At 39.7% G+C, this 24,818-nt stretch overlaps 1 protein-coding gene across 2 annotated transcripts; it reads right to left on the reverse strand.

Moving 5' to 3' along the window:
- Positions 1-24,290, reverse strand: ALDH3A2 (aldehyde dehydrogenase 3 family member A2). 2 transcript variants are annotated; one of them, XM_072136411.1, is made up of 12 exons: positions 24,166-24,290; positions 19,576-19,745; positions 18,115-18,346; positions 17,084-17,169; positions 15,835-16,043; positions 12,684-12,801; positions 10,376-10,517; positions 8,787-8,953; positions 7,594-7,693; positions 5,541-5,776; positions 4,693-4,809; positions 1-955 (listed from the first exon to the last, which is right to left on the reverse strand). In XM_072136411.1, exons 2-11 carry the CDS (start codon positions 19,729-19,731, stop codon positions 4,729-4,731), a joined length of 1,527 nt encoding a protein of 508 aa, XP_071992512.1. In that variant the 5' UTR covers positions 19,732-19,745; positions 24,166-24,290; the 3' UTR covers positions 1-955; positions 4,693-4,728. The 2 variants fall into 2 exon arrangements, with proteins under 2 accessions (XP_071992512.1, XP_071992513.1); XM_072136412.1 differs by lacking the exon at positions 4,693-4,809.
- Between the last annotated feature and the right edge of the window lie 528 nt (positions 24,291-24,818).

Genomic DNA, 24,818 nt, shown 5'->3' on the forward strand with positions numbered 1-24,818 from the left:
TCATGAAAAACTAATTTATTCTTAGAGTTCAACAATGTAATGACATTTAAAGATTATTTGTAGTACAAAACTAAGCTTATAAAAATTACTGTAATCTCAATAGATTCATGTTGTATTAAAAACATAACACATTGGGGGGAGATGTATTAATGTGTCGGTCTTTAGACAAGTGCAGACAGTTGTGTCCGATGCTGGATGATGAATCTGCTGCAGTATAAGACTAGTGAGTTGTACTTTGCACCTCCTATTAATTCGTCTAATTTGCTGTGATACAATAATACATTTTCTGGCGCACTGGCTGTTTCCTGCAGGGCTAAACTCTTTTTTTATTGAGGGCATTAGAAGTTAGAAAACTGCCTAAAACCTTCAATAAATGAGGTGCACAGCATTTCAATCCACCAGCATGACATGTAATGTTAATGCATCTCTTTCTATAGTGACATCTATATCTGTAACAAGATTAATTGTTGAAGATAATCCGTCACCTTTATATACTCAGGGCTTTATCAGCTACAGGTCTGTGCTTCTAGTAGCAAAAGTGGCACAAAGAAAGTTGTGCAACTGAGCTGCTAGTAGGACGGCAAGAATGCACTGGTATCATAGTGGGATTCTGGTTGCTTTAATAACCAGCATTCCCCCTATGGGACAGTGGCCACGGGGATACCGTACTTGTACTTAAATACCACAGCCTATTGTTTAAGTTAAGCCGTAACCTACATGTAACCTAAAGGCACAACATTTTCTATTTGGCGCTTTAGCTTCTGGGAGTTCAGACCTGTGGCTGTAACATAATGCTCTTACAGAGGACAAATGGGACAGATGATATGCAGAAGATAGGCCGGCTTCAGATTAGGGTTGCAGCAGAAGACAATGGAAGTAATTGTGTTCATATAATGCATAGACTCCTTATTGGAAAAAAAACAGGCACAGTGAACTTGTTCACATTTTAGATCATCTGCAAAATAAAGCAAATTTGTTACATGACAATAGAACTATTGCACCAATACTTCAACAATATTACATTACTGTAATATGTGAGATTAACAAAAATTGCTTGTGGGGCTAGGTTAAAAAAAACAAGCTATTCAGATACTCTTATTGGGTTTATATATATATATATATGTAAGATTGCAAAAAAAAAAAAAAAAAATATGTTAATGGAGGAATTAATCACTAAGCAGGATTCATGTGGGAGTTTTTTTAGACTTTGTCTCTAAACCAATGCAAACATTAAAAAAGCTCCTAAGACTTTTTGGCAACAAAAAAAAATCAAAATAAAAAACTATTGTGCACCGAGAACTCGCCACCAGGTTTTACCCCACTAAACTAAGAGCCCCCTGAGGATATGCATAAGAGACAACTATGACTCTTTCTGAGGCATAGGCTTTTCAATGCACAACCAGGCTTTGCTTGATGAAAATAATCCAAAGGAGTTTATTTTGAAAAGTCCATATATAACATAACAGGTTCAATAATCACCAGGCTCTTGTAGTTCCACAGACCAGCAGAAGGCAAAACACAAATCTCCACATTCACAATCCCCCAGATTGCTGGTCAGTGACACCTTTTATACAATTGAAATACCCACAATTCTCTGCAGCTTCCCCTATAAAACACCAGAGCTGCTGCTGGCCTGCCTCTTATAAGGTCAGAGCAGTCCCACCATGCTGCAGGTAAGTAGAACATAACATATATTACATAGTATATTACATTGTAACAGCACATTCCCTGGTTTTGGTACACAGCTCCCAGGTGGTGATACTAGACAGAAGAAAATAGAGCATTAGGTGGCCGGCCTAATGAGAGAAGTAGAATAAGAAGTCATTCACACAGAAGTTACCAACCAGGAAACTAATGTACCACAACCAGAGTTACAGAAAACCAGTTTTCAATACTATAAAAAAAACATGCGTCTTCTTCACACTCTTCTCTCCCCATTTTCACATGAGATGAGTTAAGTTTAGCGGTTGAAGGGGTAGGTTCACTTCAGCAGGCTCCATGTTCTGTTTTATAGTATTTAGAAACATACTTTTGTGTCATATTAAAGAGAAGAATTTCAACTTTAATATGATGTGACAGATGGAGATACTGGTAGATACTAAAGACATATTGGCAAATACAATCTGCAGATAAAGATCCATTTCCCACCTTTGTTTTCACTGTCCCCTCTAATGATTAAAATGAACTCATTTCATGTGGAAATGAGTCAAAAAGTCATATTTGCCTGAGGAGATTTTGGAGGAGATTTTGTTTTTAATAGGTATACAGGTAAGATTTCACATAAAAGAAGGAATTCTAGAAAGAATATTTCATACCCTATCTGACAGGATGTGGAGTCAGTGACAATTTTGGTGGGGTCGTGATAAAATGGACTCCACAAACATATAATAAAATTATGAAAGTTAGGAATTTTTCTTTACATGTCTGTTCTATTCCTGATCTAAGGATTTAAGCCACACTGTCATACTTCTCAACTTTAAGGGGCCTCATCGGTCATCAGCACCCTAGATCAGTGATGGCGAACCTATGGCACGGATGCCAGAGGTGGCACTCAGAGCCCTCTCTGTGGGCACTCAGTCCATCGCTCAATTTCACCAAACAGGACCAAATCCACCAATTCTTCTTGCAGTCCCAAGCAACTAAAGGGATGACAGGTTCCCTTTAATTATTTCCTACACCAGGAAGAGATTGGAGCGAATTTGTGTCTAGGGCCTCAAGCACACAATGATATATAGGGCCGTGAGCTAGCTGGACAAATAGTGGATAGCTTACAACACCCAAAATGGTCTATTGTGCACAGTTTATTAAATATGCCTTCATGTAATAAATCCATGGTGTAAGTAGGCGATTGTGAAAAGAGGAGTATGTTGGCAAAGGTTGCAAATATAAGTTGAGGCAAATAGGAGGCATTTGTATGACAGAAAACTGTTGTTACAATTATAAATTCCCCCAAATGTGTTTACAATTTTTTAACTACCGTATATTCCGGCGTATAAGACGACCTGGTGTATAAGACGACCCCCCTACTTTCCTGTTAAAAATATAGAGTTTAAGATATATTCGCCGTATAAGACTACCCCTTTTCTAAAAGCCAGCTCCCCCTGTATATTGCCAGCCTGTACCCCCAGTATACAGCCAGCCCCACTGTATATAGCCAAACTGCCCCCCCCTAGTATACTGCCAGCCTGTACCCCCAGTATACAGCCAACTATTATACCGCCTGGCGGCCCCCAATTGTGCCGGCCCCCCCAGTTTGCATCCTGCCGCCTCCCTCTCTATATAGCCAGCCTGCTTGGCACATTAATAATAAAACCGCTTCTCACCTTTCCCGCGATCCACCGAAGCTCCGCTGCTACACTCCGGCCGGCGGTGACAGCTCATTGAGCGCTGGTGGCTCACAGAATATGACGTCAGCCGCGTGCCGACGTCGTATTCTCTGCGACGCCGGCACCCACGGAGCTGTCACCGGCGGCCGGAGCGTAGCAGCGGAGCTTCGGTGGATTGCGGAAAAGGTGAGAAGAAACATTACCGGCGTATAAGACGACCCCAGACCAGACTGAAGATTTTTCAGTCTTCAAAAGTCGTCTTATATGCCGGTATATACGGTACTTTTAAAATGATAAAGGGAAATTAAATACTGAGATTGTTAATGATGTTTTTGTGTGGATTTTTTTGTGTCAAAAAGACTTGTGAATCAAATCTTGTTCGTGCCCTGTATAGGACATGTGCATCATTCACACATGCTGGATTATTCCTGAAAATGTGTGTTTATCTGTGTGCTGTTCTTCTCAACTCTAACCAATAACAAAGATGACAGAGCGGGTTGTAAAGATGTCTAATGCTCGAAGCAATAAATACATACAAAAACAAATATTAATGATGAACCCACAGTTATAGATTTGATTAACTTGAAAAACGCAACTCTTTCTACTAGGAACTGGAGAAAAACCAATTAGGCCATTGATTTTTGCACTATAAATTTAGCGCTCAGGGACAGCAAAGGTTATAAACTTGATTTATTCTGGTTGTGTAGTTGATAGAGCGTTATTAAATTAAAATAGTAGCTGAAAAGCTTTTTAAAGCCCTTTCATTCCAACAGGTTCAGATGTATATTGTATGCAAAATCCCAAAAAGGACACAGATTAAGAAAATATCCAGGGTTTGTAACATCATGGTGACTATCAGGTGTTATCGGATTACACGCAGGTATAAAGTAACAAACTCTAATAAACAATGCCATACATCTTTGTATTGCAGTACTGAAAATACATAATGCAGGTTTCAAAAGGTATAGAATACAACTTGTTGTGCAAATACCAAGCTCCAATATAGTTACCCAACAAGTCACTACAATATATGCTGCTCCATAAAAATCAGTTTAACCCAATGCCTACCTCAAACAACATTCAGATTTTTATATTTTTAAGGGACTTGAGTTATGTGACAACTATGTATAAAATACACACGTGAAGCAAATTCAATTTCCACAATACAAATATCCCACTTCAGGCATTTCTTCCGATCGTAAATAAATGAAATATGAATCTTCATGGGGAAACCTTAATGCGGGATGGGGGGGGGGGGGAATTGAGCAATTTTTACTGATCGGATTTAGAAGTACAACAAGTTTTTATATGAACCTGCACTGCACAAAGAAATAGGCATGCTCCCAAAAGTTCTGGGATGGCATACCTTAAAGTAAATGTGAACGCTGCCTCCTGAAATCTGTTACTGATCTTGCTTAAAGCACAGTCTCTGAACAGCAAACGCAAGCTGAAGCCCTCTGCCTGTCAGTTGCCAACGATATTTCTGAGAAACCCAAAAAAAAAAATTATTATTTTCTGTGGTATAAAATAATATAATATGTATACAAAATAACTTGGGTTATTTGAGTAAAGCTTTAGTGGCCGCTATGGTGGGAGGTGGGGTTTGTCATCAATATAACATGATATTACAGAAAGTATAGCACTGCAGGTTTTTAGACTGACATCTATTCCGGGACATGAATTGTGTGATTTTGTCACTTCTTTGATAGTTTTCTGGCTTGTGTGAAGCAGCTTCAAGTCTTACACAACATAAAATAAATATGCAACTACAAAATAAAAAATTAGACAATAAAAGAAAGATTAATCTTTTCAGTCTCCAGGGTCTGGCATATACCTCTAATTCTGCCTTTACCCAACATATTACAGGCGGTCCCCTACTTAAGGACACCCGACTTACAGACGACCCCTAGTTACAGACTGGCCCCTCTGTCTACTGTGACCTCTGGTGAAGCTCTCTGGATGCTTTTCTTTAGTCCCAGGCTGCAATGATCAGCTGTAAGGTGTCTGTAATGAAGCTTTATTGATAATCCTTGCTCCCATTACAGCAAAAAATGTTGAAAATCCAATTGTCATTGGGCCAAATAAAAATATTTGTCTGAAACTACAATTATACAAAATACAGTTCCGACTTAAATACAAATTCAACTTAAGTACAAACCCAAGGAACATATCTTATAAGTAACCTGGGGACTGCCTGTATACAGAAATGCTCACCTTTAAAATGACAGCTGCTACCACAGCAACAAATGGCAGGAGCACAAGACCCAGTTTCTTCTTGTTCACTTTGCCCATCAAAAGGAACTTGGCCCAATCCACTTTCTTCTGAGTGTAAGGGGGATACCTGAGCTTGTTAACACCTTCCATTGATAAGGACTTGATAAGGCAAGACCGTTTGTGGGAGAAGGTGTCAAATGAATGTTTGCCATGGTAGGCACCAATGCCACTGTTCCCTGAACAGGAAAAGGAAAACAAAATGTGGTACTCATGTTTTTTTTTTTTGCCATATGAAAAAGGAATTTCAATTCATGAGCATGAAAAGGCTAAAATGTGTATGATATTGAAGCAGGCAGATATAATCCAGAAGAAAGAAATAGCAACAGAAAAATATACACATGTTCTTACAGCTATACACAGACATGTTTTATCTCATGCCTTATCTCACAGCCAATATTCTAACATGTAGGTATTTAACCATTATATTTTTTTCAACTCCTGTCATGATTCTTGGAATAATTGACAATGGCACACTGTAGCCTCTGTACAGCATGGCCCCCGTGATCCCTTTCCCATTTTCCCTCAGTTTTATTTTGTTACATATACACATATTACATGTCACATATTCAATATGGTTGAAAATAGATTAGTTCAAACCATATTTTGTTTTAGTGTTGATACAGAGGAAGGCAAAAAACCCTTTAAGACAAATACCAATTATCCTATATTTAGGGAAAAATTTATTTCCGACTCCAAATCAGAACAATCCCTAGATCAACATTTCCCTCTAGTCCAACTCCCATAGATTGTTTTGGGTTGGGTGAGTGCCAGCTTATTCATGTACAATTCTGTGGATATCTACTGACATTCTAGGATTGATAGGTCCTCTTTAAAAAGAAATTATAACCAGTCACCCCAAAAATGAGTTTAAAAAAGTTTTATATTCCTTTTTTAAACTAACAGTGGGCACAAAAAAAAAGTCCGATTTGGGTTTTATAAAATCAGAAACAAAAATTCTCCATCACAGAGATTAATCAGAGCTATGTGACATCACATGACCAACGACAGAGGTTTGATGTAGCAGGGCTGTGTGTGTTTTTCTGCATGTATAGCAGAGGTATGTGCATGTTACAAAGCAGTTTGTGTGAGAACTATTGGTGATATGTGTGCAAGACAACCAAGAAATTTTAACTGGTGTGAAATATAAAAATGTTATCTTTTTTTGCCAAAAGATGGCAAAATAAATTTTAAAAAATTGTGCAGGTTTTTTTTGTAAATGTATGAAAACATAATAAAACCTATATAAATTTGGTATCCCCGTGATCGCACAGACCGAAAGAATAAAGTAGAAATGACATTTGGGGCGCACTGCCGTAAAAATTCCAAGCCCACAAGAAAATGGCGCAAATGTGTTTTTTTTTACCAATTTCACTGCATTTGGAATTTTTTTCCAGCTTCCCAATACACAGCATGGAATATTAAATACCATCACTATAACGAGCAGTTTGTTACGCAGAAGACAAGCCCAAAGACAGCTCTTTACATGGAAAAATAAAAAAACAGTTATAGATTTTTGAAGGTGGGGAGGGAAAAAAACCGCAAAAACGATAAAGGGCCGGAAGGGGTTAAAATCTTGATTCAATAAGGAAGGAAGACCATGGATAACACATATAAGAAGATTACCAGAGCCACAGTGCCTAGATCTATGAGTAAGTTTCCCTGGCTTATCATGATAGATTTAGAAGGTAGATACATGAAATTCTCCTGTAACGCCAGTATGAGACCAAAATGACATCCTTGTGTAAACCCCCCCATGTCTTCAGTGGGTCATGGTAACCTCATGAAGTTTATTTTTATACCCAACTGTTATTTATGCTTCACAATTCGCCAGGTTGGATTCTGCATAGGTAAGATGTTTGGTTTGTTTAGGCCCCTTGTCTGTGTAAGTGTCACTGGTTTATCATGCTTGAGATTGATGGCAGATTTCCTTTAAAATATATATATACACCATATATATATATATATAAGTCACTCATTTTTAACAAGTACTTACCAACACCACCAAATGGTAACTCCGCTACTGTGAAATGCATAAAAACATCATTTCCGGTGACTCCTCCACTTGATGTCTGAGAAATGATCTTTTTTATTATCTGAAACATGAAGTCTAATTAGAGTCTATTTCATTAATAAGAGAGTAATATCAGCTCACACTGTACACACTGTAACAGACTAGACTATGATATATTGCACATCTTGCCAGAAATGTTTATTTATACCACCTCCTGGTTGGTCAACTTAAAGGGATTGTCCAACTGAAACACAATTCTGCTATGCTGCAGCTTTATATTAAAATAAATGAGTTGCAGTTGTCAGGTTTACTTGATCCGACCCCAACAGGTATTACAGGAGGAGACCCAAATCAATAAATCTCAAGGTATCAGTGTACTGCGCAGAGAAATCAATAGCAGTTAGTAGTGTCTCTACTGCCACTTTTAAGACTGAATAATAATAAAAGTGACGTTTTAGAATTTTGTTATCTGTCCGGATATGGGTAATTTTGTGCTGCCTTAGGTGGCTTTCTGTGTAAATTATTGTTTCCAAATCCCTGCCGTGACAGTGGGTCCAATGTTTTTGTTGTAAATTGTTGAGAAATCAATAGACACGCAATGGTATCTTGAAATATTTCTGCTTTATTCTCCAACAGTATAGCGGACCCTTGTGGTCAAGAATAGATAACTAGTGAATCTTAGGCTACATGCACACAAACGTATGCCCACACAGCTATAGCCGGGCATACATCCGGTGCCATGGAGAGGAGGCGGGGTGACCGCTCCTCTCTCCATAGAAACGCACTGGGTACGGGCTGTAACACGGGGAAAGACAGGACATGTCCTACCTTTTCCCGTGTACGGAGTGCACTGTATCGCTCCGTGCGGCCATTGCCGTCTATGGGGCGTATGTTCTGAGGTTCGTATTTGGCTATTGATATTCTATGTGTGTAGCAGTCATTGCTGGAGTCAGGTGACTTTATTCTACATATCTTCACATAAAGTTGAGCTTTATGTTTGAATGTTACTGCAGAATCTGATGAACATCCCCTTGCCTAGTAAGGTTTCTAAAACAGAAAATATTGCACACATAATGTATGGCAATATTTTGAGCTGGAATTATGTCATCTTATTTTATAATAGTTTAGTATTAACAATCAGGTCCCAGATTTTGTACACATGGATAACCAAGTACCTTTTTGTCGTTTGCAAAAGCATACAGTGCAAGTGGCTTCTCTTTCTGGTTGATGAACTGAATGGCTTCATCTACATCTTTCACAGTTATTATAGGTAGCAGGGGTCCAAAAATCTCTTCTTGCATTACCTTTGCATTTGGCTTCACATCAATAAGGACAGTTGGGGCTAAAAAACATCAAGTCTCTAATAAGTGATCTGTTCATACTAATTACTTCCAACAAACAAGACAGACATAACACATTTCTATTAACCCCTTCAGGACTCAAGGACACAGCCCCATTTTTCAAATCTGCCCTATGTCACTATAAGTGGTTGGGAAGTAAGAGTTCTCCTTACGGAGACTGCCAATGAAGGCCACCATGTAGGCGTGTGGAGTCTTGTTGCCATGGATGCTCCACTCGGATTCTGGGAAAATATGCAAAGTTTTCCAGGATGGGATAAGGAAAACCACACGTCTTTTAGCTACTTTGTAAGGCAGCCCCCTTAACATTAAGCATGACCTACAAGAGGCCTTATGACATGATGCAGGATTAAAACCAAACCAGTATATCTACTGCATTACAGACAGCGCTGTTTCGACCTGGTTGGGTCTCCTCAGTTCATAAGGCCTCTTGTGGGTTATGCTTGATGTAAAGGGAGTTGCCTTACAAGGTAGCTAAAAGAGGCATGGTTTTCCTCCATAGAGTTTAATGGAGCAGAACGGTCATGTCTGGACATCTGCTCCATTACTTTGACGAAGCGACGAGAGGTCCGACAGAGGTACATGGGTCCCCATCGGATCCCTCGTTTTCGTGATCTGTGTTGCTGTCATCACCGAGACCCCCACTGATCAGCAAGTTAGGCCCTATCCCATGGATAGGGCCTAACTTCTGTTTGTGGGAAAACCCTTTTAAGGCTTCAAAGAACCAAAACATTCAAATGCAATTTGAGCAGAAGAAAAAGTGTTTTTGTGATGCACACTATCCCCTATAGGAACTGCCAAACAGTCACAGATGGATCCCACATCTAGCAATTAGTAAAAATAAAACAGTCTGACCGGAGCTCCTTGTGTGTCCTTTTATATATCCTTTGATAAATCGATGATTTCACTCCTTTCCCAACTATGTTCCAAATTCTTCAGTACACTTCCACACAAACGGTATTTGGATGGGAATAGATCGCTATTCAGACAGTTTTAAGCTGCGTTTTCTTGCATCCTGTAGCCAAATAGTGTACAGCTACTATAGAAGAGATTAAGCAGCAGGTAGGGTAGTATGTTCAAATATATGGAATTTATTTTATTAAAACCCTGGGTCGGGCGAACTAGCGAGTCTGGCGTCCACATGGTGGATTTTATATGCGCATGTTTTTATTCTATTTTGTGAGTATGTTTTAATAAAATAAACTCCATATATTTGAACATACTACCCTATCTGCTGCTTAATCTCTTCTATAGTAGCTGTACACTATTTGGCTACAGGATGCAAGAAAACGCAATTTGAGCAGATTCAATCATCATACTCATATTGACCTAATCTAATTCTAGTTTCCATGTAAACATTGATGTGATTCTATAACTGTATAATCACCATCTATAGTAATACATACCTATATAACAACTTGACTCCTCATGCTCCCCTCCAATAGCAACCTTCTCCCCCTGAAGTAAGCCAAGAACACGCTTAAAGTGGCGTTGGTTAATAATCCTTTCATAGTCTTGAGACTCCTTGGGATTCTCACCATAAAATTCCTAGTGAGATAAACAAAACTTGGTCTTGTAGTCAATTCCATGTTACACCACACTATTTTACACATTACTCACTGGAGGCTAAGTTTTCAGAACTAAGGCCTGCTGCTGACAAGTTTACTTCTACAAACTAGCTGTGTGTGTGTAGGATTTACCAGCCTGACCCTAAAACTGTTAAACCTGTAGAGTTCAGTACATGCGTTCAGGATTTGATGTGGTAAATCCTGCACATGCATGTAGCAAGTTTGTGGGGACCTACATCTCATGGCAGCACACAGTTCTAGCCTTGTACCAAAGAGATTTCCGACATAGCAGGAGGGCGAGCAAGTGAAGGAGCATGAATGGCCAGGGAGAAGTGTTCCAGGGTGCATGTAATAGCTGGGGCACTAGCCCTTCATTTCAATAAATATTAATGTTAATGTTTAACCCCTTAAGGACGTAGCCATTTTGTAGCTTAAACTCAGCCCCATTTTTTGTAATCTGAAGTCGCTTTATAGGGTTATAACTTCTGAACACTAACTTACCAAAGTGATTCCGAGATTGTTTTCTTGTCACATATATAGAAGCTGCAAGGCATAAAAAGTGAAAAGACACTCTCCAGGGGAGAGGCAAAGTGCTGCTGTGCAAAGAAACAGTTTATTTCCACCAGCATCACATTCCCTCTTCCCTGGAATGTAATTGTCCTAGATGAATAAAGAATGTAATTTTTAAGCCAAGCTACAAATAACAGGCAATTGCCATTTCACTTTCTATGTCTTGCAACATATGTGCCTTTCCCATATGACCGCTTTATGTTTTTATCATTTCAGGATTTACTTTTTTGTTTTTAATGGGCTTTAAAATTTATAATATGAGAAACCCCCCAAATATCACTCCATTTTCAATTTGAACCCCTCAAACTATTAAAAAAACTGCTTTTAGGAAGTTTGTTAACCCCTTTAAATCTTCATAGTAATTAAAACAAAATGGAGGTAAAAATTAGAATGGTCCAATTTTGTCAGTAATACAACCATCTTGGCCTAAAGTTTACACGTTCAGAAAAGATAAAGGAGAAAAACAAATCTTAAAATTTCTTACACAATTTCTCCAGAGCATGTCAAGCTGGAGGATGTGAAAATGGAGAGATACAGCAATATGTTTCATTGCCCCTTGTCTCCTCCTATGTGTTTTGAATAAAGAAAACGTTTTGGAAGCTGCTGCTGGGTGAGTAACTGCTACAGTATTAGTCTCCCGAGTATGGAGACACTCCACAAGGGGATGTTACTTGTTATATGAATGCACAGTGAGGCACAGAAGGAAAGGAGGGTGATAGTTTTTCCCTATAGAATTTTGTGGTTTTTAGTTGGTTAATTGGCAAATTTTTGTGAGCTATAAAATATTTATTTTTCTATTAATTGTGCCTAAGGTGAGGGCTTATTTGTTGCGGGATTAGATGCGTTTTTTAGTGATACTATTTTGGGGTGGCTATAACCTACTGGTTATTCTGGTGTTAGCTTGCTTTTTTGCGGGACATGTACTTTTCAAATGGATACTTTTTTGATCACTTTTTATTGCATTTCATGTGGGACAAGATAGGTAAAAATCATAATTTTGGCGAGTCATTGGGTTCATGGAGAACGTCAGCTGTCGTAACAGTATGTCTTGGACGGCAACTAGTTAATAAAAGTACAGCACAGCATCACTCAATAAACATAGGGATGTATTCACCCTGATGGGAAATACCCAGTAGTGTTAATGGTGATTAAAGCTCTATTGCAGTGATGGCAAACTGTTTAGACTCCAAGTGCCCAAACTACAACCAAAACCCATGTATTTTTCACAAAGTGCCAATGCGACAATTTAAGTATTAACTTATTACTCCCTGCTCTCTCACAGGTTTAAATTGGATAGGCACCTGAGGACACCACTACAATAGAGTATCATTGTAGTTTCCTTCTAGGGTCCTGGGCCTCCTGGGACTGCAAGAGGCTTGAGTCCTGTCTGGTGAACTCTGCGCTAGAGTGATGGTACGGGTGCCCATAAAGAGGCACCCGTGCCATAGGTTCGACACCACTGCCCTATGGCAAAGGTAGATTGCCTTTAAACTAGAAGTCTAGATTCAATGTAGAGAAAAATTGAGGAATTTACATGAAAAAAATTAAATAAAATAAATTACAAAATGTGACATACCTTTAGTGTCTCCTTGATCTTTTCTATCAGTTTACCTTGAATTGACTTATCACATAGAACGTAGTCAGGAGCGATGCAGGTTTGTCCGCAGTTGACAAATTTCCCCCAAGTTATACGTCTACATAATAATAATAATTTTTATTAATATGGCGCCATCATTCTGTAGCTCTTTACAAATCAAACAAACACGCCAATTACCATATCATGGCACATATACATATGTATTGATATGCTGAACATACTTGATAAAATAGTCCACTCTCTTTGAAAACTATAGTTTTACATTTTAAGACAAAGTAAAAACAAAAGAATAAAAAAAAGATATGTTCCTTAACATGTTTCAAAATAATCTAAAGTTGTTTTTACCTAAATTTATGACCTATTAAAGGGGTATTCCCACAAAGACAAAATTCTGAAATATATTCAGGATAACAAAATAACATAATTCTCTAATTCACTGTTATTAACCAAAACACAGCATTTCACAGATATAATTCCAACCTGGCTCTATCAGTTCTGGTATTTAAAATTTTGGTTGCCCCTTGTCAGGGACTGTATCTGACTATGGTCGGATCCTTCTCATGAATAGCTTCTCTTGTCTGCACACTGCGTTACAAGACCAGCTCAGACACAGGCACTTCCTGCCAGCAAGCAGCAGTATGACTTACTCTACCAGCTACAGGCAGATAAGGTCTTTATAGCATAGCTGACTGTATGTTTTATTGATTAGGTGAGAGAGCAAAGCTGACTCTGAGTGTGTTATAGGTAAGTTAGCAGAGCTGAGAAATCAGAGAAGTATTATGATACTCGATACCTAGAGTAGCCTAGAGTCACATTGAGACTCATAGGCTTGCCATGTGCAATGATTTATAATAGCCAGCAGAAGGCAGGCTATTAAAAATCATTGTAAAATAGCTATATACTGCAATGCAGTAGTATAATATTAGCAATCGGACCCTGCAGGGTTAAATTACCCTGGAGGATCTCAAATAATGGTAAAAATATTTTTAAAAAATAAAAAAAATAGTAAAAAAAGTAAGTTTAAATCACCCCCCTTTCCCTAGAACTGATATAAATAAACAGTAAAAATCATAAACACTTTAGGTATCATCGCGTCCCAAAATGTCCGATCTATCAAAATATATTAGCGAATTTTTCCGGCGTTTAACCCCGTAACGGAAATTGGCGCCTTAAAGTCGAAAAAGCCACTTTTTGCCATTTTGAAAAATTAAAAAATTCTATAAAAAGTGATCAAAAGCCCATACAGTCCTCAAAACGATAGCATTAAAACGTCATCAAAAGTCGCAAAAAATGACACCACCCACAGCTCCGTGCACTGAAGTATGAAAAAGTTATAAGTGCCAGAACATGGCAAAATGAAGATTTTTTTTTTGTACAGAAGGTTTTAATTTTTTTAAATGTATGAAAACATTATAATACCTGTACAAATTTGGTATCCTCGTGGTTGTACCGAACCAAAGAATAAAATAGACATGTGATTTGGGGTGCTCAGTGAAAGCTGTAAAATCCAAGCCCACAAGAAAACGGCGCAAATGCGGTTTTTCATCATTTTCACTGCATTCAGAATTGTTTCCCGCTTCCCAGTGCACGGCATGGAACAATAAATACCATCACTACGAAGTGCAATTGTTACGCAGAAAACAAGCCCAAACAAAGCTCTTTACATGGAGAAATAAAAAAGTTACAGATTTTTGAAGGTGGGGAGTGAAAAATTAAAATGCAAAAACGAAAAAGGGCCATGTCCCTAAGGGGTTAAAAGACCAGATAATTTTTTTTCAGCTGGTCTATGCAGTCACAGTTCTGGATACATATCTGGTGTGTATCACTACAACACTGTGAGCATAACAATCCTGCATGCTCTGATAGTACCAACTGTAATATACATTGCTCCAGGAGTGCCCTAAAACAACATATACTAAAGCACATGAATATTTGAATATAGAGACTACTAAATTATACCTGCAGCTATAAATGACTTCATAAATAATAAAAGGACAAACAAGAGATCTTTGTAGGGTAAACACCACAGCAATACAAATATATTAAGACAATGCAAAAACCTTGTAGAACAAGTGGAAAAGAAGTAACTTTCTGTTGTATACTACCCAGAAGCAGGGTCCTGCTAGCCACAGTGGCCATTGTCCCCCTGTGGATGCACACACAAGGCACAGCTGAACACTCTCAACTTTTCCATTTAATTGGACTGGTTTTATATTCTTTGGTTTTTTTAGCATTAACCTAATAAGGAGATATATATATCTCAACAAAAAATGGCAGCACTCCGAGATTTGTGAATAACAAAAAACGTACTCGTTTATTCACACAAGTGTCAAAAGCTACCTGGAGCCTTTCTCAAGCAAGCAGTGCTGCCATTTTTTGTTGCTCTATGTATGGATGGACTTTGGTCCAGGTCCTGGGAAGTGCACCTGAGTTACCTCGTCATTCCCCGAGTGCTGCCACACTTTTTGAATTCATATGTTTCAAGGCAGGCAGAGCCTTCTCATATATATTTGCCCCAACAGAGGGGCGGGTATTACATCATACCCCGGTGTACCCAGTGCCATAGTATGATAAATGACCCCCTTTGCATCTAAACACTAAGATTAGTAATGATAATGGAGCTTGTCTCGAGAGGGAATGACCTGAGGTTGTGATTAGACAAAAAGATGTTCAATTTCAGCAAATTTCTTTGAACAAATGTGGTGGGCCTGGCAGAATATCAAGCTGAGTGTTACGCTGTTGTAGTGATGAGTTGAGTGTTACACTAACTCTTTTGTTTAAAGAACCTATTTTTTTTATATTATGTGGTGGTGATTTCTTCCCCAAATGTATTAGATACATTTTCAAGCACTTTAATGTGTTTCATAAGAATTGTTTCAATTATATATTTTTGTCTGTAAATTCACAAACTATACTGTAAACACTTGTAACAGACATAGAGCTGTACATCATTCATACATGATCTGAAATAAACAACAATTCCTAAATGAAACTCAGGACATGCGATACCAGATTCCTACCAGGGCAAAGGTTGCTCACAAACCTTGACTTTGAATATCTTAGTAACATTCACCTGCTTTAAAACAGAGGCTGCTCATAAACCTTGACTTTTGATCCCAGTGACACTTACCTGCTGGCAATATCAATATCACAGTCCTTATCAATGTAGCATGGACTCTTCCCCCCCAGTTCAAGGGTGACAGGCGTCAGGAATTTAGCTGCTGCTTGCATGATTATTTTGCCAACACTTGTATTCCCAGTGTAGAAAATGTGATCAAATCTTTCAGCAAGCAACTTAGTTGTCTCTGGTACCCCTCCATTTACCACTGGGTAGAGTTCCTACAACAGAAGGAATAATAAAGTATTCTGAAACAGTGACTGTGAATATGCAGGTATTTTTTTCTCAAGGGCATAGAATTAATAAACTGTATATACATATTTTTCTAATGTATGCAAAATTAAATGCATGTACTGTAGGATTACACTTTTTTTTTAATATACTGTTGTGATTACTCAGCATTTTCATGGTGACAGATTCACATCCTAGCTGCAGAAAGTATCATCATAGAAGGCAAAGGCGGCGGTACAGTGCCACATATGTGTGGCACTGTTCGGCGATGACACCGGGAGAAGATACGGATCTTTTCCCGAGTGTGCGGGCGTGCGCCACTGTTTCCTATGGAGGGGGAAGGGCTCCTCCTCCTCTCCGTGTGAATGTACCCTTAAACATACAGAGTAGTAGCAGAGATTAGGAACTCTAGCTACTCTCACAGCCTCTTACTCACTACCCAGTTGGCCCTAATCCAGAGGTTACATTCTTCTTGCACACCTCTGTAGAAGCCTTGTAGTCTTCAATGAAGGGTATGCAGCAAAAGCCATTCTGATCCTGCTACCTGTATTATTAGGGTTCCATGACAATCAGGAGCTAAGTTCCTAAACTTTTACAATTTTTCATAATATTTGTTTATTTAATGCTTAAAATGTTATATATTTTTTAATTGTTGATCATTACGGTTGCTAAAGAGGGGTTTTCAGGCAGGATATAAGAGCAACAATCATATTTGGTTTACACAAAACTAATTCACTCAACTGCAGAAATTGTCAAGCTCAAAACTAACAGGAATGCAATTGTACTCCTTATAGACTCATACTGCTTAATATACAGAACTGTAAAACATTCATTTAATAATCCTCTTACGTGCGTAGTACCGTGATAACACATTTTTACTTTGTCAGAATTTTTTGATAGCATTGTGAAAACCCCATCCACTTACACTGCACTGCAAATTTCACAATATTCTGCAGTATCTGAACACAGCCTTGGACTCTCACACGTATAGATACATACATATTAGTAATCCAGGTAAATAATTAAGTACCTTGTCCAAGTAGCGTGGGACAATTTTCTCCAAAAGCTTGGCAGTGTGTTCAGCCACCTCAGATGGTTTTATCACCACAGCATTACCTTGAAAGGAAAGTGAAATATAAATGACCAAAACTAAATTTGGCTGCGCATTTTTTCAGAGTAGATTTTCCTGTGGAAATACAGCGTAATACAGTAGCATTCATTTGAATATAATTTTGAAGAAGTAATGTAGAGCTTATGTTTTTTTTCCCTTCACATTTGGTCGCACCCTAGTAGGAGAAGTTAGCTAATAAACCTGCAGCGCAATGGCTGCCTGCCATACTAATCCTCTGGGCTACTGCAAGTGTATTCATGTTGTAGGGGTGTAGTAGGATGTGGTTTTATGGTGAAAGTCTTTCCATTTTTTTGACAGTTCACATATAAGCCTAAAAGAGATCCCCCCCCAAAGGAATTTGAAGGAAACCTACCACTTAAAAGTGGTAGGTTTATACACATATACATGGCACCAGCTCAGGGTGAGCTGGTGCCAGAGCATATTTTTGCTAGGGGAACAAAGCCCCTATCGCAGATTTATAAGTTATATTAACTTATAACTCGGCGCACTGCATTTGGGCACGGCGCACCATGCGCGCGCCCGTGCGTGCGCCGCATTCTAAAGTGCTAGAGAGCCGGTGACGTCACCGAGCTCTCCGGCACACACGCAACTTAGCACGGCCTGTTTCCCCGTGCTAAGTTGCGCAGGCGTGTGTATTATGGAGAGCTCGGTGAAGTCACCGGCTTTCCAGCACCTTAGAATCCGGCGCCGTGCCCAAGTGCGGTGCGCCGAGTTATAAGTTAATATAACTTATAATTCTGCGATAGGGGCTTTGTTCCCCTAACAAAAATATGCTCTGGCACCAGCTCACCCTGAGCTGGTGCCAAGTATATGTGTATAAACCTACCACTTTTAAGTGGTAGGTTTCCTTTAACACAAAATATTTTAAAATAATAATAATAAAAAAAAAGGAATAAAAGCAGTGATAGAGAACAAGTTAAAATATTTACCTGCTGCAATGGCCCCAACCACAGGCTGGAGAACAACAACAAGGGGATAGTTCCAGGCCCCAATGACAAGGACAACACCAAGCGGTTCATAGTTGATGTACACATCATCTCCCATTGTAGTCAGGTTCTTTTTCACATGTTGTGGTGCGGCCCATTTATGAAGGTTGTCAATGATCAGCTCAATTTCCGCCAAAAGTCCCATCATCTCATAACTATAAGCAGCACACTCACTCTAGATATTTAGTAAATAAAAAAGAAATTAAATATTTAAAAATAAAAGCTGCGGGTATAAACATAGGGATCAGACTTAATCACTCTGCAAAAAAACACACTATGAGAATGGTAAAACGAATACTATTCAACAGTTAAAGCAGATGTTAAATATATCTATATCCTGATGTTATTCTCCTGACATCAGATGATTTCCTTTTTATTGTTCTGTTTAAGGAGGGTTTTTTATCAATATCAAAAATTCCTAGGGGGCCGCGGCTGAGGTGAGAAAATACTTATCACACTCCGATACCTCTGGTTCCAAGCCTCCCTACTGACTGGAAATTCTGGGGTAAAATGACCTGCTTCCTCCAATGACTAGTCTCTCAGACACAGGACGCCACTTCCAGGGAACTTCATGTCACATGTTGTCCCCTTGTCCGAACAGGTCAGTCATTGGATGAGACAAGTCATGTGTCAGTCGGATGCAGAGCAAAATCTTAAGCACAGGAGTGAGGCACAAATCAGAAGCCAGCTAAGTATTCATGGAAAACTATGACAAAATATAAGATTATAACTAACTGGCCACAGTTACCTGGCACAGGGTTCATATTTCTAGGTGTAAAAGATTGATTGGCTTCATGTTACCTTCTTTATTTATGAATTTGCACAAATAAAGCATCAAGACATTGGGGGTCATTTACTAAGGGCCCGAATCGCGTTTTTTAGTTGGGTTACCTGATATTACCGTTTTGCACCGATTTTCCCTGAATTTGGTTTATTGGCGCACGCGACCGGATTGTGGTGCATCGGCGCCGGCATGCACGTGACGTAAATCAGGGTGCGTGGCCGTAAGAAAACCCGACGGATTCGGAAAAACCGCCGTATTTTTTAAAAAAAGTGTCTCTTGACACACACTTACCTACACCCAGCAACGGATCGTGAACTCCGACGGACTTCAGCGCAGCAGCGACACCTGGTGGACATCAGGCGCACTACCTTAGTGAATCGCCGGAAGACCCGAATCCTCCACAGAGAGCGCGCCGCTGGATCGCGACAGGACCGGGCAAGTAAATCTGCCCCATTGTCTCCCCAGAAAGTAGACTCGCCAGACATTGAAACCACTTCCATGTCAGAATTTTTCCTATCTCTCCAGTGCACCAAAAACAATGTAGAAGCACAAGCGAATTCAGAATTAGACAACTGCGATCTGACCCTAAATTATAACCCTTAACCAAATTGCTAAATAACCTTGTGCAAGTCGGCCTTTAAGGCTTTTCTTATTTCACTATCATTCTCAATAATCATTGTCTTCATAGCCTGTAGCTGCTTTATCCGGAAATCCAATGAGCGTGACCTTCCAGTGGCAAATGCCTGCCTTGCCGTGTCCACAATCTTTTTCATCATTTTGTGTGGTAGGTCTAGAAAATATGCAGAAACAAAAACAATTGTTAGAAATAAAGCCCTAAATAGTAGGTCCTATACAGCTTAATACATGATAGCTAACATCATTGTAAAAACATTCACTATATAGTACAGTACTTGGTGTTATGGCTGCAACCCATTTCACACACATTCATATTCATATTACATGTAAGTCTACGAAATGAGCGAAAGACTGAGAAATAGGATAACCTCTAGCATCGGATTGTAGGTACTTGGAACCGGTGAAGCTTTAAGTGGTCATTTAGTCCACATCCACTGTCCCGGCAGCTGGAACCCCCATTGCAGTCAGTAGAGGAAAGGACAAACTACAAGTTGCTATATACAGCTCGAAGAACAAGACAATGTCAGGAGTTGGTATTAAAACGCAGCTAACAGCAATTAGGCATACATGACCTGACGAAGGGGAAAGTTCTCCCCCAAAACGTGTAGCATCGTTTTAAGAAAGTTTGGATCTCCCATCTATCCATGCAGAGCTCACATTACTCTTTTTTCTACAAATTAAATTTTTTTATTTGACATTGACACCTCAATGGTGTTTGAAGAGGGGAGCAGCCAGCGTGGAGAGACTGAACTATGTGATTTTAGTTGTTATGCACTCTGCATAACATTAGGCAAGAGCATAACCATATTGGGCTATTGTTCCCCACGTATATTGTTTATCCTTCCATGAGGTGCCCTATGAGCGCTTCCATTTTTTCCTTATTCCACTGCATCCTCTATGATGTGACTGTGCTGAAGGCTGACCTGCAACCATTATGCCCTGTGGGTCTCAGGCCTAAACCGGTTTCAATGTTTGTGATTTATCAGCGTCTGACAGCAGAACTATTCTCAGCTTTAATTTTCACACAGCGGTTTATAAAATAAAAGCTGAGCTCTGATTGGTTGCCATGAGAATAGTTCTGCTCTCAGACACTAATGAATAGATTAAAGATATGTAATAAATATCTACAGGGTAGTTCCCTATCACCAATGTTTTCCCCACTGTACCCAGTTCTTGGCAATCCGAGTTTTGAACCGGGAAGAGGGGATCCGAAATTCAAGGACTGGGCACAGCACGGGAGGAAAAATGCTAAGGACTATATAAAGGAGAATGAATGGTGGTCGTTGGAGGATCTAATCACACAGGAGATCCCTGGGCATTTGGGATATTGGAGGGCAACCCAATTACATCACTTCTTGAAATCTTTACCACCCGCCAGCTCCTTTTGTCGAGAATTAACTTCCTTTGAGGAAAGATGTATGGGCGTAGGTCATATTGCACACTCGCTCTCAGTAATATACACTCAGCTAAGAGATGAAGAGAGTAGAGGTAGATTAAACTCTATAGAGAAATGGGAAAGAGATCTTGGACTTGAGATAACTGAGCAACAAGAGAATCAGATCTATCGCCTGATACACCGTTCCTCAATTGCCTCTAGTATGCAAGAGTCAGGGTTTAAAATCCTATCAAGGTGGTATAGAGTCCCAGTCATATTAAATAAAATGCACCCATCAATTTCACCAATGTGTTGGAGATGTGAGAGGGAGAAAGGTACTCTTATACACATCTTCTGGGAATGCCCCGGTATTCGCCCTCTCTGGGAACATGTTGGACGGGTAGCCAGACAGTTGGGTGAATATGAAATAGAACTGGATCCATCTCTCTGTTTATTACACCTGGCTAAAATATCACTAGAGAAGTATAGATCCTCAATTGTAATCTCCTTGATTAACGCCGCAAGGGCGTGCATAACAACAAATTGGAAAAATAAAAATTTGCCAACATGCAAAGAATGGATACAAAGAGTTGAAGAGATTAGGAGGATGGAGGAGCTAACTGCATATACGAGGGGAAAGTCTGTGAAACATCTTATAATATGGGGAAAATGGTTGGAGTACCAGAACACAGCAGACTATGAGAGACTACTTGTAGGACGATGATCTTGAGGAAGTGGAGGGGGTGTGGGGTGGAGGTGGGAGAAGGGGGACCCTCCTTTTCTTCCCCCTTTCCTTTCCCCTTGTTTCCGTTTTTCTTCCCTCCCCCCCCCCCCCCTTTTTTTTTTTTTTTTCTTTCCCCTCTTCTTGTTCTGTCTTGTTTCGTATTGACTTGTCTTATTTTTGTTTTGTCTAAGTGTTATTATGTATTGTTTCGTATTCAATTGGTCTTGGGTACAGACAAACCCGAGACTTTACGGGAAACTTGGTAAAAGGGAGAATAAAGGTCTTTGTAACTTTCATAGTAAACAATAGTATCACCCATGGGAGGGTGGGGAGCGGGTGGGGGGTAGATTAAATATTTATGCATATGGATTGTGTTTGGGATTGAATAGCATATGTGTATATTTTCAAAATGTTTAAATAAAGAAGTTGAAAAAAAAAAAAGACTGCCTAAGACCAAGCTCGGCGCAGTTAAGAAAGGAAATGATACTAATTTATTGTACCTGAACTACTCCTTAAATGCCTACAGCTTGTTTGTAAGCATTTGCCAATAGGGCTGGGCGACAGTATAATTGGCAAAGTATTGTGAAAGGAGTATTTCCACAAAGACAAGATTCATAAACATTAAACATACTCAGGATAACAAAAATAACACATTCACCGTTATTAAAAAATTCAGCACTTCAAAGATATAATTCAATCTGTCTCTATCAGTCTTAGTGTACATAACTTTGGTTGTACCTGGATTCGACCGTAAATCTTCTCTCATGAAAAGCTTCTCTTGTCTGCACACTGCAGTGCTCTCTGCTTCCGGCCCCTCCCCCCTGCATTGCAAGATCAGCTCAGACACAGACACCACCTGTCAGCAAGCAGTGTGCAGAGACTTACTCTACAAGCAGCAGAGCTGACTCTGTGTTTTATTAATTAGGTGAGGAAGCAGAGCTGAGACTGTCATTGTGTTTTATATCCATCTCATGGATCTTATCATCTCTGATCTGTCTCATCTCTTTTTCTATGTGTCAGATACTTGTACAATGTTCAAACGCGAAATAAAAGTGTAGATAAACCTGGACCCCAATAATCTAAGCACATTGCATCAGCACACAGCATCTCATGGAGGAATCGTGAAGTGTCTGTGCTCCAGGAATTTTACAATGACCATCACTGAGTTATATTGTGTAAATATATATTACATACGAGTAAAACTGTAAAGAAAGGGGGTTACAAATGATTCAAATTTGAGATCTTTCTTTCATGGTAAAACCCCTTTAATAAATACAGCAAAGGATATGCTGTTAATTGTCTGTGGGAGCATGAGGGAGGCTAAAAAAGGGTCTTTGGCAACAGGTTCCTTTAAGATTTCACTACATATATTATTCACTTAGGGAATCACTTTAATGTATATGTTAAAGACTTATGCAAACACCAATGGAAAGGCATGTACGGTACTTCACTGTGAACGCAGAATGGTGGATCAGAAACAAATAATGTTAGAAATGTTTTTCCATTACAGGCTATGATGGCAAACATGGAATTACGGGTGTAACTTATCAGAAGATTATATTACGGTACATAAAACAAATCTGAATGCAGGTGGTTTTGCTGCAATTGAAAGACCAGATTATTTTTCACTTATGCTATGTAACACAGCCTGTACAATCTCATATGTATGCATGAGTAAGGTATTAAAGGAGTTTCCCGTCCACATCATATTAATGTGGGATTGGTAGGGGTGAGACACCCAGCACTTCTCTGCTGATGGCAGAACTGCTACACCCTCCTATCCACTTCAAACCTGGCTTAGCTTGTAATAACCTTAACCTGCCACTACACAATGGACGGGGCTGTCTCCTCACGTCACAAACGCAGATCCACCAGAAATCTCTCATTAAGGAGCTATTATTATCTATTTATAGAGCATAAGAAATGCCACATCTGAGCACAGCCTGACACTTAGCCAACGTTAAACAAATATTGCCACCAAAACTCAAAATAACAAAGACATCACGGGGGAGATTTATCAGAAATGTCTGAGAACTGAACTGTTCTGGTTGCTCATGAAAACCAATGGGAGCTTAGCTTTCAATTTCTAAACAGCTGGGGGAAAATTTAAGAGGAGCTCTGATTGGTTGCCATGGGTAACTAGAGCAATTCTGCTGTCAGACACTTGTGATAAATCTCCCCCATGCTGTGTATATGTGGTACTTTCCTATGTCATCTTATGCAAGGATTTCTCAATCTAGGTGGAGCTATGTGCGATGTCTATGTACATAGAACAGGCTGGGCCAGTTACAGGCAGCTCCAGCCCTCCTGTCCCTGTCTCCTATCTAGTGACAGCCGCTCCTGGCACCGCACCCTCCGGGCAGATACTGGCACCCTGCACCCCTCAGACCTACCCCGGCCACCAGCTGGTAAAGACCAGGGCAACCTGTGCCTACATGCATGACATATGGCGGCAGGACAACGCAGGACACTTACCTCCTGACGGCTGCCGAGAAGCTACTGACACCACAACACTGACAGAGGAGGAGCTACCCGCCCCACTGACCACACGCTGCGGTCACATGACTCGGGGCGGCAGAGGAGGGGACATGGGTGTCATTATACATCACTGCAGTCTATGGTGTGATATAAGTTTCTATGTCACTGCTCTGCCTGCCTCTCTGTTAGGAGCTGTCATACATCACATGTAATGCCATCATAAGTAAACCAGTCCTCCATGGCAGTGTGCTGCAGGCACTCATTTCCGATGCATTTCCATCTTTCTCTTCCTGCATTGTAGTGTTTGATGTCACCACAGGGCACACCCGATAGCGATTGTGAACCGACGCTTGTATAATGGCTGCGTTATAAATAGCTGAACCGCAGCCGTTCCGCAATCGTGTGAAGGTGCGTTTTTTGAGCGCTTCTTCTGAGGGCATGCGTTTAGGACATTGCGTTTGAGTTGTCACAGTTGCTAAATTGATTGCAAATTTTGCTTTGCATTCCTGTTACAGACACAAACTCAAATCACAGTTTACAAACCATTATAACAAAGCAAGAAAAACACTGCTATGACTCAGATCAAAACAAACAAAAAAATTCACACGAAAAACAAAGCAAACGCCATGTGTGAGCCAAGCCTTAGTATT

The sequence above is a fragment of the Engystomops pustulosus genome, chromosome 2 (assembly GCF_040894005.1).
Source record: "Engystomops pustulosus chromosome 2, aEngPut4.maternal, whole genome shotgun sequence".
Classification (NCBI taxonomy): Eukaryota; Metazoa; Chordata; class Amphibia; order Anura; family Leptodactylidae; genus Engystomops; species Engystomops pustulosus.

Bases quoted from the DNA above. Each gene is read 5' to 3' on its own strand.
- ALDH3A2 (XM_072136411.1), bottom strand. From the start codon at position 19,731: ATGATGAAAAAGATTGTGGACACGGCAAGGCAGGCATTTGCCACTGGA. The intron at 10,518-12,683 runs GTATGTCACATT...TTATCTCACTAG, and splicing joins AGATCAAGGAGACACTAAAG to GAATTTTATGGTGAGAATCC. The intron at 7,694-8,786 runs GTACTTGGTTAT...TTCATGTTTCAG, and splicing joins CTTTTGCAAACGACAAAAAG to ATAATAAAAAAGATCATTTC.